Source organism: Taudactylus pleione, unplaced genomic scaffold, assembly GCF_031769625.1.
Source record: "Taudactylus pleione unplaced genomic scaffold, aTauple2 ptg000523l, whole genome shotgun sequence".
NCBI lineage: Eukaryota > Metazoa > Chordata > Amphibia > Anura > Myobatrachidae > Taudactylus > Taudactylus pleione.
The window spans coordinates 859,017-875,965 of record NW_028284925.1 but is presented as its reverse complement, the minus strand read 5'-3'; the positions used below and the strand labels follow the sequence as shown (position 1 = coordinate 875,965).

Here is a 16,949-nt window from a genome sequence, read left to right as displayed (position 1 = left end):
TACTGGGCTGTTCACAGATGCAGAGCATTCAGCATGGATATCCTGAAACCTGGAATGTTAGGGGGCCTTGAGAACCACATTTGGGAAAGCCTGACTTGACAAATAATGTATCCTCTCATTTCTAAAATGTTTCTAAATGCCCCAGCAGAGGTTCCTTAACTTTGTTCTGGGTTTCTGGATTTCTACAACCACCAATAACCAGAGTGAGGAATCTTTATTAGAAGCTTTTACACCAAACCACCAGCAAAGCATCCAACAGGTGTCCTACTGTATGTTACAGAGTTACAGGCACTATGACTACATGGCCTTTGGTTATATAGCCAGCCACCTTTTCTCATTATCTGTAATGCTTTTTAGGGTTCTCCAAACAAGACCCCAGTTATCCCCCCCAAAAAAATAAAAATAAAATAGTCCACTAAATATGTAATTCTCCCGAGGGACATCTACACATCCATAGTTCTCTAGAACAGATCTGTCTTGGGGTCTTGAGAGCAGCTCATTAAACAAAAACACCACTTAGTTGGCTCAGCTTATTGTCCATGCTATATATTGCTGGCTGAAGGCCCTGCATAGTTATTTAGTGTTACACAAAGCACACATTTGTTGGGTTCAAGAGACACTTTAATACAGAAACCAATATGAAGGTACATTACTCTGGTTTCAGGTCAAGGCCCCCAGAACGCAATGCAGGAACTGGACGCATTTCACAATGATTGTCTACACAGGGTCTTTGGGTTACTAAAGAGCCCATATAGGCCTCATGAGGTTACAGCTGGATAAAGGCAGCGGGTCTCTGTTCTTCTTTCTGTGCAGGCTTCAGATAAATTCGATCTCATCATGCTTGGACTTCCCAAGTAGGTATCCAGTAAGCTGCGGCTTCTTGTGCTCATGAGGGAGTGCTTCATACACAGCTATGTGACAATAGTCATGATGACACACATGGATCTAAAAGACAGACAGGTACTTTATAGCAAGAGGTTTGTAATATAACCTTGTTCTAGGTAACTGCAGGACAAAGCCTCCACCAGCTCTTAGCCAGGAACATGACTGGAACATGTTACAGAACTTTCAACACTATAGAAATTGCATTGTACAACTTTGGTTATTTAGTCAGTCAATTTGATTCACTGACAAAAAAAAAAAAAAAAAAAAAGTCACTCCTGTCCACATTCTATACTTAGCTCTATAATGCTCATACATTGCATAGTATGAGAACAACATTACACCAGAAACAGTAAACTCAGTTACTGTATGTAAAATCTAAAATATACAGAATTATTGGTGAGTATAATTTGCTCTTAGGGATATCCCATGGCAGCCGTTACTCTGGGATAGTTTCCCATTTGCCTATGTTTAGACAGAAGTTTTTTCTTCCTAGGATGGCCCACCTGGTGCATACACATGTGCCCACAGAGCCATGGCATGGCTCTGAGACTTAGCTGTGCCTTGGGATTTTTCTTAAAGTGTGCTACTTTAGGTGTTTATTCATTAAGCCTTGGAGATAGAGACAAGTACCAGCCAATCAGCTCCTGCCATGTTACAGGCTGTGTTTGTAAAATGACAGTTAGGAGCCGATTGGCTGGGATTTCTTTCCCCAAGGCTTAGTGAATAGACCTCTTAATCTGCTATTTTATACAAATACATTGGCAGCAAAAAAAATTGGGAGTTTATCCAGTCACTACCCGTGCCAAGCTAAGTCTGCCAAATGAAGCTAAGAAAGACAGGTATAAGGACGCACCTGTATATATCCCAGCTCCTCTGCTTCCCTTTATCTTTTGAGCATCTCCCCTTACTAGGTTCACAGACAAAATTATTAGGGGGAGGGGGTAATCTATGGGCTGCCATAGAGAATCTCTAAAGAAACTGAATTGAATGTTAAGTAAAATCCGTTGTTTCCTGCTTTGCCCCCCAATGGCAGCCATTACTCTGGGATGTATGCAGGCAGAATATAGGGAGGAATAATTGGTGAAGACTGAAGGTCTAGGCTTGTACTTGTGTAATCTATTCAATTCATTTACCTGCCTTTTCATAAACAGATCTTCCAAGGTGGTCATCCGTAATAATTACAGCATAATGACTTGAGAATGTATGTACAGAGGGGTGTAGTAGGTATCGCATAGCCGACTGAAACAGCCTCACTGTTATATGTATAAGGTAAAGGAGCGAAGCTTGAGCCGCTGGCTGCATTATAGATCCCCTCTAGCTGAGCACTGTCCTTAGCTCACTGCTGCCAGATATGGAATGGGGACCTCTTACTGCTCCAGATCTGTTACCTCTGATGCTAGCATTCTTCCTACCTGCCCCATGTGATTTTAATTCGTATGGGTCCTGGGCATTGCAGTACACACATGTAATGGGCACTATTACAGGTATGTCCTATATAAATTTATACAATGTGTCAGTATTAGGGATGTTAGGGACCCACCGGATGTTGATGCGGTAGGTGGGCAAACATCTTTGGCAAATTATGTACCAAGATCCTCAATTTAAAACCATTTTTGACAATTATATATTTTGAGATATTAAGTGTTCTTAGTGCTTAGAGTGTGTATCTGTATTTCCCTCCCTCTGATGGGACTGCCCAACCTCACAAGGAGCCATCATGCTCCTGGCAACAACTCTATACCAGGCCGCGATCCTCTAGGGCCTCAGACCTCACCAGACCCAAGATCTTTACAAACTGAAGACCCCCGATGGGCCATTCCAGCACACTAGGCTGCACACCAAGCCTACAGGAGTTCTATCTTTGGGGTGCCACCCCTGCCATAGACTGTGGCTCTATGAGGCGCATGGCTGGACATCATTTAGTTATTACTAAGGACTTGCCTCAGATTGGATTGTTGTATCCTATGAGACAAGAAAAAGATGAGGGGGAGGAGGAGCTGATCTATATACACCAGGTGGGTGGTCACTTGGGAAAAAAATAAAAACTAGTCTGAACATAGGAGACTAACATTAATGGCTGCCATGGAGGAGCTGAGGGGGATTATACTATATTGTCTATGGTTTAAAGATATAGTATGTAGATATCATTAATAGGTCGACACCATGTGTATTTCTCTGGGTTATTACAAGGAGTATGTAGTGTGGTATTATGTACAGTATGACTGGCAGCAGAGACCATGGGCCAAATGTAATAGGGAAAGAGTTTAGCAGTAACCTCACATTGGTGATAAAACATCTGGATGAGATTTTAAATTGGGAGAGTTTGAAAAAAAAAAAAAAGATTGGAGTTTGCACGTTCTCCGACCCCCATTACATTGGCAGATATTAAAAAGTGTGAGAGCTTATTGCTATTCTCACCCCATTACATTGGGCCCCATGAGTATTATCTTATACACATTACACTAACACCTGTATGTACTCAGGAGGTGCAGTCACCCAGCCACATCTCCAGACTAAATTACCTTAATGTAATAGTTTGTCCCAGCCACGACCTGAGTTCTGTAGGAAACAGCCTTGTACATGCTGAATGTCCTATCTGCTTGCTCTTCCAACTCCGCCTTCACCTAAACACACAACACACCATAGTCAGACAGGTAACATGTGTTCTATAACAGAATAAGGAAGACATCTATATCTATATATATCTCCAGCATATCCCATTGTGCTTTATATTTGGGAACAAAACAGTAACACAAGACCAGGTAACAGCCAGGCAGTAGGGCCCTGTTCTCAGGCTTTACATCTATGGGAAAATTGGGATTAGATAGATGAGGAGAGTTACTACATATAGATCCATATACAGCAATGTGGGCAGGAATTTAGGCCTGGACCATTTGGCATAGGTGTGACCTAGCTGGCACAAGGCCATACACCCTTTTTACACAGGATATCCTGCCTGTCTCTGCAAGAATTGGGAAGTAAAGAGTAATCTATGGAGGTTATGTGAGTGGCTCTAAAATATAAGCAGTCAAGCTCCAAAAAAATATATATTTTTGGACCTTGATGAATATTGTCCACATACTAGTGGATGTGGACAGTGTGCCAGTCTGCTAAAGGAAGGTAAGTAGGAGATATCTGTGATACTAGTTGTAACCAGTGTGTTAAATAATTAAATTTCTACATAGGCACATAAGTTGTAACATACACCCTTGCTGGGCTCATTGAGGTTTGATTGTATTCATGTAGCACTAGTCTATGAATAGACTAGTCAGATTCACCTTTTAGGGTCAAACAAGACATATTGAGGCCCAACTTGTACCTGTCACTATCAGAGATGTATAATGAGCCATCCAGACCTTATATGGTGTTATTGGTAGACAGCCACATTCCAGTGGGATGACCATTGTAAGATGTGTAGAGATGCTAAGCATTATGGGTTATTCTACACAAGGGGGCTTTGGAGAGTATCTCCAGACATTAGGACACATAACTACAGTAAGGTGCATAAATATTGGGACATTGACAGAATTTTCATATTTTGGCCTCTATTCACCACCACAATGGCTTTGAAATTAAACAAGATGTGCTTTAACTGCAGATTTTCAGATTTAATTTGAGGGTAATTACATCCAAGTCAGGTGAACGGTGTAGGAATTACAATGGTTTCTATATGTGCCTCCCACTTTTTAAGGGGCCAAGAGTAATGGGACTATCAACTCAAAAGCTATTTCATGGACAGGTGTGGGCTATTCCCTCATTATTTTATTATCAATTAAGCAGGTAAAAGGTCTGGAGTTGATTCTAGGTGTGACATTTGCATTTGGAATCAGTTGCTGTCGACTCTCAATATGAGATCCAAAGAGCTGTCACTATCAGTGAAGCAAGCCATCATTAGGCTGAAAAATCTAAAACCCATCACAGAGATAGCAAAAACATTAGGTGTGGCCAAATCAACTGTTTGGAACATTCTTAAAAAGAAAGAACACACCAGAGAGCTCAGCAACACCTAAAGACCCGGAAGACCACGGAAAACTGTGGTGGATGAGAGAAGAATTATTTCCCTGGTGAAGAAAAACCCCTTCACAACAGTTGGCCAAATAAAGAACACTCTCCAGGAGGTAGGTGTATATGTGTCAAAGTCAACAATCAAGAGAAAAGACTTCACAAGAGTCAATATAGAGGGTTCACCACAAGATATAAACAATTGGTGAGCCACAAAAACAGGAAGACCAGATTAGAGTTTGCCAAATATCTAAAAAAAGCCAATACAGTTCGGGAACAACATCCTATGGACAGATGAGACAAAGATCAACTTGTACCAGAGTGATGGGAAGAGAAGAGTATGGAGAAGGAAAGGAACTGCTCATGATCCAAAACATACCACCTCATCATTGAAGCATGGTGGTGGTAGTGTCATGGCATGGGCATGTATGGCTGCCAATGGAACTGGTATTTATGGATGATGTGACTGCTGACAAAAGCAGCAGAATGAATTCTGAAGTGTTTTGGGCAATATTATATGCTCATATTCAGTCAAATGCTTCAGAACTCATTGGACGGCGCTTCACAGTGCAGATGGACAATGACTGCAGAAGCAACCAAAGTTTAAGGCTAAAAAGTGGAATGTTATGCAATGGCCAAGTTAATCCCTGACCTGAATCCGATTGAGCATGCATTTCACTTGATGAAGACTAAACTGAAGGGAAAATGCCCCAAGAACAAGCAGGAACTGAAGACATTTGCAGTAGAGGCCTGGCAGAGCATCACCAGGGATGAAACCCAGCGTCTGGTGATGTCTATGCATTCCAGATATCAGGCTGTAATTGCCTGCAAAGGATTTGCAACAAAGTATTAAAAAGTGAAAGTTAGATTTAGGATTGTTTAGGTTTGTCCCATTGCCTTTGGCCCCTTAAAAAGTGGGAGGCACATATAGAAACCATTGTAATTCCTACACTGTTCACCTGATTTGGATGTAATTATCCTCAAATTGTTTCATTTCAAAGCCATTGTGGTGGTGAATAGGGGCCAAAATATGAAAATTCTTTCAATGTCCCAATATTTGTGCACCTGACTATTTCTTTGTCAGAGTATATGTTAGTGATTTTAGAGCATGTGCAAGAGGTAAGAATGGCCCATGCTATGTTGTACCAATCAGTACTTGGTACCCAGTTTGTAACTAATGTGGGCTTAATATCCGGAAAGCCAACACCTCTATTAGGGTATATAAATCAAGACCTAGACAAATGCTCTTTGGCTCGTGTATGGACCTGAGACTGCAGTATTGTGCCTGCAATGTATATTGAACTACCAGGGCATTATTGAAATGAGGGCTGCCCAGATGAAGATGAAGTAAATCTTAATGTTGAAGATGAGCTACTGGTGTCATTTGAATATATAGACAAAGGGTTGAGTATACTTCATATGTTCATTTTTACTTGTAAATAAAGTGTGATAATTTGTACTCATTCAAATAGTCATGTGTGTACTATTCATTTCGATCAGAACGAAACCCACCACTATGCATTAGTGTATTGGGACAGTGGGCCATTCTGGGAGAGGAAGGCAAGTAGGAGATACACCGATACTTGAATCGGTATGGAATCCCGGCTGCCGCATGGCCGACAGTAAGATTCCCGGCAGCGGCAGCCCGACAGCGCTGGAAATCCCGATCATCCCTAAGGTAAGTATAAACTAACCTAACCCCCCTTAGGGGTGCCTAACCCTAAGTCCCCCTCAGGTGCCCTAAAGCTAACCCTCCCCCCACAGCTGTCCGCTCGCTGCACCAGGCATCCCTTCGATCGGGATGCCGGGCTCCTGGCGTTGGGTAAATGACAGGCATCTAGATAGACACTGGTCATTTAACCCATGCTGGGAAAAAGCAGCCGGGAAGCCAGCTGTCGGTATTAAGGCAGCCAGTTTCCCAACTGCATACAGTGATACTAGTGTATGGGGTGTATATCTGATATCTCCTGCTTTACCTTTGTGATGAATGGCCCAATAATTTAATTGCAGGTGAAAATGTGCATTAAGTGGTGATGCATAGGCCCCTGAGTCATGCACAGCCAACACCTAGTTAAGAGACAGCTTGTAGCAGTTAGCCACTTGTTAACACTCCTTACTCACACAACCAGTGGCAGTCCTCCCCTTGTTATCACCCAATGCACTGCTGAAAAAGGTGTGGCCACATGGGAAGGGGGAATGGCCTCATGGCCCGAGCCCCCCCAGTACTTGGGAAGGGGGGTGCAGGAGGTCCCTGTGTGGATTGCTGGCCAGCTCCCTCAGTGTCAGGAGCAGAGTGCTGCACTCCACAAAACCTGGCTCCTGTCAGTGAGGAGGGAGTTTACACCTTGGTGTTACCCCAGGGCAGGTGACACCTGGGTGTGGACTGCGCCCCTCTTGTGGAGTCACTGTACATTGCTACTATAGATATGCAACATTACAGGGGAGACTCCTTTTATTAGTGGCTCATAACAGTTATCTAGATGATTATTTGTCTAATGCAATGTCTGGATTTGATGCCACAATATGCAATAGTGAGGAATATTTAGTTATTATATTTTGGTGCATTTGTTGGATAAGGAGTTTTTGGCATGCCTCCATCCATGCTGTAGCCGAGTCACTGAGGCGGCCGTGTCTACAGTCATGGCCAAAAGTTTGAGAATGGCAAGTATTGGTTTTCACAAAGTTTTCCACTTCAGTATACCATAGTAACATCTGACAAGTCTAAACACTGAAGTAACATTACAGCATTCCATAAGTGGCAAAGGCTTTTATAGACAATTACATTAAGTTTATACAGAGTGTCAATATTTGCAGTGTTGACCCTTCTTTTTCAAGACCTCTGCAATTCGCCCTGGCATGGCACTCACCTTCTGGGCCACATACTGACTGATGGCCGCCCATTCTTGCCTAATCAATGCTTGGAGTATCAGAATTTGTGGGGTTTGTTTGTACACCCGCTTCTTGAGGATTGACCACAAGATCTCAATGGGATTAAGGTCTGGGGAGTTTCCTAGCCATGAACCCAAAAGTTTGATGTTTTGTTCCCTGTACCACTTAGTTATCACTTTTGCCTTATGTCAAGGTGCTCCATCATGCTGGAAAATGCATTCTTCATCAAACTGTTCTTGGGTGGTTGGGAGAAGTTGCTCTTGGAGGATGTTTTGGTACCATTCTTTATTCAGGGCTGAGGGCCTGATTCAGACCCGCTGGCGAGTGCCGATCGCTCGCAAGTGGGTCGATGGTGCCCTAGTGCACATGATGGAGGGAGCTCCGTTGTGCGCATGCGCAAGACCCGGATAGCGACAGCCAAACTGTCGCTCCGGGTCTCGCACCAAAGGGGGCGTGCTGTTGATGTTGAGTGATAGCACACCCCCTTTGGTGGGCATGCCAGGGGCGTGGCTGCCAGATGGAGGCATTCCCATGGGAACACCTACCGTCTGGGTCCGGCCCCACTGACATCACTAGTGATGTCAGTGGGAGTGATTTTGGCTCTGAGAGCCAAAATAACTCCAGGGCTTGCAGTCACCGAGACCCTACCACAGGGTCTTGTCGCAAGCGTGATGGTCTTGACCATCGCAACCATCATGGACGCTCGCATAAGCTGTGGGTGGTAACCCACAGCAATGCGAGCGTCCAGGAGGACGCACCAAAAAAACAAACAAAAAAACCCCCTGATTCAGAGCATCCGGCTCTGAATCAGGCCCAGAGTTCAGAGGCACAATTGTTAGTGAGCTCACTCACTTGGCTGTGAAGCAACCCCACACATGAATGGTCTCAGGATGCTTTACTGTTGGCATGACACAGGACTGATTGTAGCGCTCACCTTCACTTCTCTAGACAAGAGTTTCTGCCCCAAACAAACAATCTGAAAGGGGATTCATCAAATAAAATAAGAAAACCCAAGTCCTCAGCAGTCCAATCCCTGTATCTTTTGCAGAATATCAGTCTATCCCCGATGTTTTTCCAGGAGAGAAGTGGCTCCTTTGCTGCCCTTTGACACCAGACCATCTCCAAAAGTCTTCATTCTGTGTTATGCCAACAGTAGAGCAACCTGAGACCATTCATGTGTGGGGTTGCTTCTCAGCAATGATGAATTGCTCTGGTAGCAACGGCAAGTTAGAATGTTAATTTGTGTCTGTTCAGACCGCAGTAGCCAATATGATGAGTAGGCCCCTCAGACATGTCTATTGTGCGGGACTCACCATATGTCTAACTCACCAGATTTAAAGGTAAGGCCAAGTAATACTTTTTACTTGGCTCTATAAAAAAAGGTCTGCATGTGACCAAGGGAAGCGGAATGAAATACTGCTGGCTGCATTGCTGGCAGTTCGATTCCCGGCAGCATGAGGCTGACAGCTGGAGAGATCCTGGCAGACCGACAGCGCTGGAAATCCCGATCGTCCCTAGGCAAGTACTTACTAACCTAAACCCCCTAACCCTCCTTAGCTAGGCCTAACCCTAACCTCCCCCTGTGCCTAAACCTAACCCCCCCCTTGCCCACTGCCTAACCCCAAGCCCCCCAGGGGGATGCCTAACCCCAACCTCCCCCTGGGAGTGCCTAACCCTAACCCACCCTCCCCCCAGCCCAACCTTCCTGGGGGGTGCCTAACCCTAAATCCCCCCGGGGCCCTAACCCTACCCCCCCTCCACACAGCTGTCCGCTCGTGGCGCCCGGCATCAGAAAAATGACAGGAGTCTAGATTTAGATGCCCGTCATTTAACCCTTGCCAGGATAAAGCAGTCGGGAAGCCAACTGTCAGGCTTAAGTCAGCCGGTTTCCAGATTGCATCCCTGAAAAAGTCTGTCACTGCATTACTGGAGTGTCACAGGGCTGTACAGTACTTAGCCCAAGAGGGTCTGATACCTTATTGTAGTGACAGCTGTTTATCATCTATCACCTGTATCCTGTTCTCTTCAATAAATCCTACTCTGGTTTGGAATCAACATGTAAACCAACCTTAATCATCTGCTATGCACTTATCAACTTAAGGGCATCTGCCACTAAGAGTCTCCTGTAATGTAACAGATATATAGTAGCAATGTGACTGTATATAATTATAGCAGTGTGTGAACGGATGGCCTCTTGCTGACTCCTGATCAGAGATTGGGGTTTAGATCCCCACTGGATCTTAGGTATCAGGGTTCCCTGCTTACCATCAGTGACCGCTTGTCACAGACTCTGCCCACTACACTGGGCGTGTAACAAAGCTGCCTCAACCAAACTCCTTCCGTCGGCGTTTGGAACCTCTTACTGCTGTGTAGGTGTCGACTAACTGTGTCGACTAACTGTGGCCACCCCCCCCCCCCGATTTGTGTTGGCTGATTCCTCGCAATGGACCAGGCTCCACATGATAGCTGGCAGAGGGCTTGAACTTGGACACAGAGCTCCACCCAGAATAGCCGGAGAACGAAATAGTGTTTGGCGCAATTCTATTGGTCACAGGATTCAAATTCAATTGTAGTAAGGAAAGTTGTGTATTGCTCAGTCAGCATACAAAGATCTTCTTAACAGCAGTTCTTCTCCACAAAGGATGTACAATTTTACCAGGTATGAAGCCTTTTTATGCTACTCCATTACACATTACCACCTTGTGGTTTCCAGCCAATCGCATTAAGTGCATAACCTGTGCATGTGCTGGCCACATGCACATTTAACATTGTCCTCTATGGACAGTGGTCACAGTGTCAGAGCCTGCCCACAGGGCTCAGCACACCCTCGACTCCAACTCACCTGAAAGGCACAAAGTCTTCCCTCCAAAACCAACTTCCAGGAATTTGCTAAGGGACCAAACCTGCCACCTCTTCCAGGAATTTGAGCTCCAGGGGTGGCCAAGCAGGGTCCCCAGGCTGGGGTTGAAAGGAAAGCTATTTGGAGCTCCCTAAAACCACTTCGATGGCTGCATTAGCCAGTTTCCGATGCACCTCCTCATACCCATTCCAGGCATCAAGCTGCATAGGACATTTTATTCTTTCTGGAAGGGGCTGGGTTATCCAGCAGCCCACTAAGGACTTTGGATCCCCTGGCCGTCCAGAGCATCAGAGGTAAGTGCATTTTACTCATCAATTATACACTTCAAATACATCCATATTTCATGCCTGTGCACATCAGGCTTTTCACCCTGCAGCACTGTAGACCATCACCTGCTGTCCTGGCTCAGTGCTGCATGTACCATTTTAAATACTTTTGGTTTTATTTATGTTACTTTGCTCAGCACTTGACTCCACTATCCCTGCAGTCTGGGACTGCTGGGGCTCTCCCCTGTTGTCTGCTCACAGTGCTGGGGGTCCTGGCTCTCCCTGTCCCCCAGCATGCAATCACTTGGCCATGCTGCTAGGGTACCATGTGCTAGGCTCCTGGTCCCCAGTGCACCATCTACTGCTGAACAGGGAGCCGGCTTGCCTGGTCCCCCTGGACACCATATCCTGGCCAGTCATGATGCACTGAGAGCCGGCTTCTCCGGTCTCCCAGTGTGTGGCCGTTCCTCCTGTACTGGGGTATCAGGAGCTAGTGCTCCTGACCCCCAGCGTTTAGCTATGGCAGTTCTCCACTCTGTGCCATGCACCAAGGATTAACTGCCAGCCACACTGCATTGTGGAGCTGGGGCACTGGGAGTGATGCTCCTGATCCCTAGTGGTCAGCACCACCTGGGGAGCCAGCTAGCCTGGTCCCCCTATGTGCCACATAGCCCTGCAGTCCAGGACAATCTTGTCCCAGCTGCAGCAGCTTCCTGCTGTCCTGGTGCACCAGGAGCACTGCTACCAGTGACCAGCAGCCAGAACTTAGCCCTTTTTTTCCAGAGGAGACCTGGGGGCTATAGCTCAACACAGCCACTGTCCCTCAGAAGCAGAGCACCTTGCCGGGTAGACAGGAGCTGACCTCCCAGTGGTCGGCATCCCACCCTGCCCTCTGCTGCCTGGCCGCAATAAGCAGCCAGCATAGAGGGACCAGCCTGTGGATCTGGGAGCCAGGCTCCTGGTCCCCAGCATGGAGCCCTCACTGCCACCCCACCACAGCCACCTACCCCCAGCAAACTGGGGGTTAACTCATGCCTGCCGCGGCCGTCAGAGGCGGCCTGGGCCACAGCAGATAAGGTAAATACATTTAATACAGCTGGCGCCTAGCACCAGTAACAAATTTACCTTGGGCACCTAGTGCCTATTGTAACATTTAAAAAAGGAACCGCAGCACGGGAGATAACCCCTTCAGTGAAGCGGCAACCATTATCTACGTGTGGACAGCCTCCAGCCACACCATGTTACCTGATCGGTCTCCTTTAATGTTAGATATATAGTAGAAGTGTGACTATATAATTGTAGCCATGTTACCTGATCACAGTGCGGCCGGAGGCTGGCCACACAAGGCTAATGGTGGCCACGGCAATGAAGCATTTAACCCCACATGCTGCGGCACCATATTTAAAAAGGGACAAAGGGCACTAGGCTCCATCTTTTAAATATGTTACCAGCACTAGGCAACGAGTGTTTAAATGTTTTATGCTGCAGTGTCCGGAGGCCGCGGCAATGTGTTAACCCCTCGGTGCGCTGCATAGAGGGGGACTGGGTGTAAGGAGCCATTGAGTGCTCCATGCTGGGTATGGGAGCCTAGCTCCCAGAGCTCCAGGGCAGGCAGAAGCCACTGCAGCCTAGACAAGTGTCCCTGACTGCAGCACTGAGCACTCCACACAGCGGCACTGGGCAAGCCAGCCCCCTGTGCAACACTGCAGGCCAGAGAAGCCACACGCTGGGGGTGGGAGTGCCGACCCACATGCAGAGAAGGAGGGCACCACACTGGGGACTTGGAGCCTGGCACCCAGCTTCACAGGGTGACCGCTGGTGGGCTGGGGGGTCAGGAGTGTACCAACACCTACATAAAAAAATAATGTTAAATAAAAATGTCTTAGACTATATAACCCTGTATATGCAGCACTGAGCTGGGTACAGATCCCGAGCAGCACTGTGTGTAAAGCCTGATGCTGTGCATCGGCATGAAATGGGGATGTATCAATTTATAAAGAAAATGCACTTACCTGTGATTCTCTGGCCGGCCAAGGGATCCAGAGTCCTCGGTGGGCTGCTGAATCCCCCAGCCCCTTCCAGAAGAAACAAAATGTTCCCCTAAACAGCCTCATGCCTGGAAGTGGTATGAGGAGGTGCATAGGAAGCTGGCTAATGCAGCCAACTAACTGGCAGGGAACTCCAAAAGAGCTTCCCCTCCATGGCCAGGGAACCCTGCTTGCTCTCCTCTGGAGCACAGGTTCAGGCAGAGGTGGCAGGCTTGGTCCCTTAGCAGATTCCTAGAAGTCAGTTTTGGAGGGAAACCTGCCTCAGCCCTAGACGAGTCCACTCCTGGGAGGCGACTAAAACACCAGGTGGTCTTAAGGCACAGGGGAGTGACCACTGTCGAAGCTGGATTATTGGCTGAGACAAGATCAGTTTAAAATTGAATTTCAGCAATGCCATCTTGCGACTGGCCGCAAGACGCCATCTTGGAAATGAGATTGCAAGACGCCATTTTGTAAATGGCCGCCCAAGCGCCATTTTAGATAAACTCACTTTAGTACATGTGGCGATATTACTATTTGCATCATGCGATTGCATCTGTCACCATTTCTCATACACACATTAATATGCACAATTGCGCTGTTAACTAGTCACATATAAGTGAATGCCTAGGTCATGCACACGCATTTACCCCAAGTTGACTAGCATCTTTACATCAAACCCCCACATACTCACACATTACATATTCACATACAAGGTTCCATAAGCTTTAAAGGTATAAGATTCAAGTATTTATTTCATAGCACATTTACTATAATTGCTATGAAATAAAGATTATTTTGTAACTAAGGTTTTATACGTGATAAGTAAGCCATGTTTGGTATTGTACTGATGCGTACTCTCAACAGTATTCCGGTAACATTGATGTAGAGATCGCAACAAGAATTCTCAACTTATGGACCGCAGAGACTTCAAGCAACAAAATGTACATTATATGAACAGCTGATAGGATTTGCATGAGGCAGGAAACCAGAGACCACCAGTTGTTAGAGGCTGGACTGTGTCTATTTGAACCAACTTGTTAGATGCCTTGTAACATATGCCCTCTCCTTTAGGAGCAATGGTATTAGCAACAAACTTCTCTATTGTGTTTATTTCTGGGAGGTATAAATATGTGTGCTCTGACCCTGGGTTTCTAGTCTTCGTGCTGAATGTTGATTGATGAGGGGTTTCTTGCTGATGTCTACATCTGGTCCAGAGCGCTGCGTATGTATACTGTACTTGGGTCTGTATAATTTCTTTGCTTTAAATTGTACTTAGATCATAGCGTGTAACTGACTTTTACCTGAATAATACTTTATGCTTTGGAACCACAGGTTCTAGGTCTGGAGTCTTTATTTACTGTATGACTGCGTACGCAAAATTAGTGTCATCCTTAGAGGTTAATAGGCAGGATATTAGAAGGTATAGGCAGGAGTGTATAGAGGTTCAAATATAGTTACCTTACCACTCCCCACTATTCATAGGGGACAATGTTTAATATGCATGTGGCCAGCACATACACAGGTCATGCCCTTAAAGTGATTGGTTGGAAACCATAGGACGGACTTACCTCCTGTGGTAATGTGTATTGGAGTGGCATAAAAGGCGGCTGCGTGCCTGGTAAATTTGTACATCCCTGTATATCCTATGTGGAGAAGTACTGCTGTATCTTGTATGCTGATGTACACCTTCAATAGGAAGGACAAGTCTTTTTCAAGACTGAGCAATAAACAACTTGCCTGACTACAATTGCATCTCAATCCTGTGACCAACAGAATTGCGCCAAATGCTATTCTGTTCTCCAGCTGTTCTGGGTGGAGCTCCGCGTCTCCAAGTTAAGCCCTCTGCCAGCTACTCTGCAGAGTCTGATCCATTGCGAGGGATCAGCCAACACCAATTAGGGGATGTGACCACAGCTAGTCAATACATACGCATCAGAAGCTGTTCCAGGTGCAGAAAGAGGAGCCTGGGTGCTCGTAAGTTGTTCTGAGTGCTGATAGGAGGAGCTTGGTTGGTGGCAGCAACAAACAACCATTGTGCAGTGGGCAGAGAGTCAGTGACAGGCAGTCACTAACAGTAAGCAGGAATCACTGATACCCCAAGGTCCAGTGGGGGGATCAAAACCCCAATCTGCGACCAGGAGTCAGACTGACGCCATCTGGTCACACATAGTAAAGAGTCGCCCCTGTAATGTTATGGAGATAGTAGCAGTGCAACTGTATAATTATAGCCATGTTACCTGAAGCTCTATTTATCAACATTATTTTTACTAAAATAATGTGAAAAAGGGTGTTTTCACACCCTTTTGACATTGTTTTAGTATCACCTATAGTTATTACAGGGCAATTGGAGTAGAATTCGTAAAATTCTACTCCAACCCCCAAGTATCACTTATTTTTAGTAAAGCAGATCGCATTTCCCATAATTGTAATGGGAAATGTGATCAGACCAGAGTTACTAAAAATAAAATGTGAAAAAATACCGGGGGAAGCCCTGTGATAATAATGCCACCTGGAGGTGGCGTTATCCAGGGTCTCTCCCGGTTACCGGCCTCCTGCCCTGCTCTAACGGGGAGAACAGAGCCGGGAGTCGGTCCCAGTAATCAGCTGTGTGATCTAAACAGACCGCAAGCAGATAACTGATCGGGCCTCCGGTGGTGACTCACCTCCCATCAGCTGGTCTCCCATAGTGCACTGTGGCCCGGTCATCAGGTGATTGGGCCCCAGTGCAGTATGGGAGATCACCTGACCGGAGGAATGGAGAACATCACCGGAGGCCCGGAGCATGCAGGCAAGTGCTATTAAGGGAGGGGGGTCGTGGGGGTCAGTGATAGCGGGGGTGGGGCTTAGCGCCGGGGGGTAGCAGTGGCGATCGGTCAGCGCATGCGCGGGCACTTAATCACAGTATTTTTAGCGAAAATACTGTGATAAGGCTCCGAAGGGGATTTGCAGGGACAGAGCTTTATCGCAAGCTCTGTCCTTGTAAGGGTTTTGTAGTAAATCCCTGTGATATTGCCTGAATTCGCAATGTGAATTCACTCAGTAATATCACACTACAATCTGCATTCAATATGCGGATTGCAGTAAATAGAGCCCAAAGTGTCACATAGTAAGGAGTCTCCTGTAATGTTACAGATATATAGTAGCAGTGTGACTGTATATAATTATAGCCATGTTACCTGGTCACATAGTAAGGAGTCTCCTGTAATGTTACAGATATATAGTAGCAGTGTGACTGTATATAATTATAGCCATGTTACCTGGTCACATAGTAAGGATTCTCCTGTAATGTTATAGATATATAGTAGCAGTGTGACTGTATATAATTATAGCCATGTTACCTGGTCACATAGTAAGGAGTCTCCCCTGTAATGTTACAGATATATAGTAGCAGTGTGACTGTATATAATTATAGCCATGTTACCTGGTCACATAGTAATATATAGAGAGATATATATATATAATTTTAGCCACATTACCTGGTCACAGATATGCTGTATATGGTCATCAGCTGGCTTTGCCTTCCCAAGTCCACCTTGTGCCCCAACCACAGCCATGATTACAGCTATAATGATGAGTATAATGCTGCCATCAGCCTCACCTGTATTTATACCAGTGGGAGATACCATGTGCTCTGGGCAGTGGGGGGAGACAGGTGATTACCTGCTTACATACCGCCCTGTTTTATACCTCAGGACAAAGGTTCCCAAATGCGGTTCTCAAGCCTCCCCAACAGTTCTGGTTTTAGAGATATCCATGGTTGAGCAGAGGTGGTTAAATCAAATTGATTATGGTACTAATTAAGCCACCTGTGCTCAGCCATTGGTATCTATAAAACCTGAACTGTCGGGAGCCTTGAGGACTATGTTTGGGATCCTCTGCCTCAGGGACATAAGAAAGGGAACATTTGGTAGAATAGAGGGACCGGCTTTTTGGTACAGAGGAAGGACAACAACATATTAAAGTGAAACATTATAATAATCCTGATCTGCTGCATGTAAACCAGACATTATTCATTCT

At 45.8% G+C, this 16,949-nt stretch overlaps 1 protein-coding gene across 1 annotated transcript; it reads right to left on the bottom strand.

Annotated features, from left to right (window-relative positions):
* Positions 1 to 599: 599 nt before the first annotated feature.
* Positions 600 to 16,516, bottom strand: LOC148501242 (cystatin-B-like). The gene is made up of 3 exons (XM_088450747.1): positions 16,409 to 16,516; positions 3,408 to 3,509; positions 600 to 945 (listed from the first exon to the last, which is right to left on the bottom strand). Exons 1-3 carry the CDS (start codon positions 16,484 to 16,486, stop codon positions 817 to 819), a joined length of 309 nt encoding a protein of 102 aa, XP_088306873.1. The 5' UTR covers positions 16,487 to 16,516; the 3' UTR covers positions 600 to 816.
* Positions 16,517 to 16,949: the final 433 nt, after the last annotated feature.

Excerpts from the sequence above, each read along its gene's own strand:
- LOC148501242 (XM_088450747.1), bottom strand. The coding sequence starts at position 16,486 with ATGGCTGTGGTTGGGGCACAAGGTGGACTTGGGAAGGCAAAGCCAGCT. Across the intron at positions 3,510-16,408 it reads TACAGCATATCTGTGACCAG|GTGAAGGCGGAGTTGGAAGA; the intron begins GTAATGTGGCTA and ends TTGTGTGTTTAG. Across the intron at positions 946-3,407 it reads GGACAAACTATTACATTAAG|ATCCATGTGTGTCATCATGA; the intron begins GTAATTTAGTCT and ends TCTGTCTTTTAG.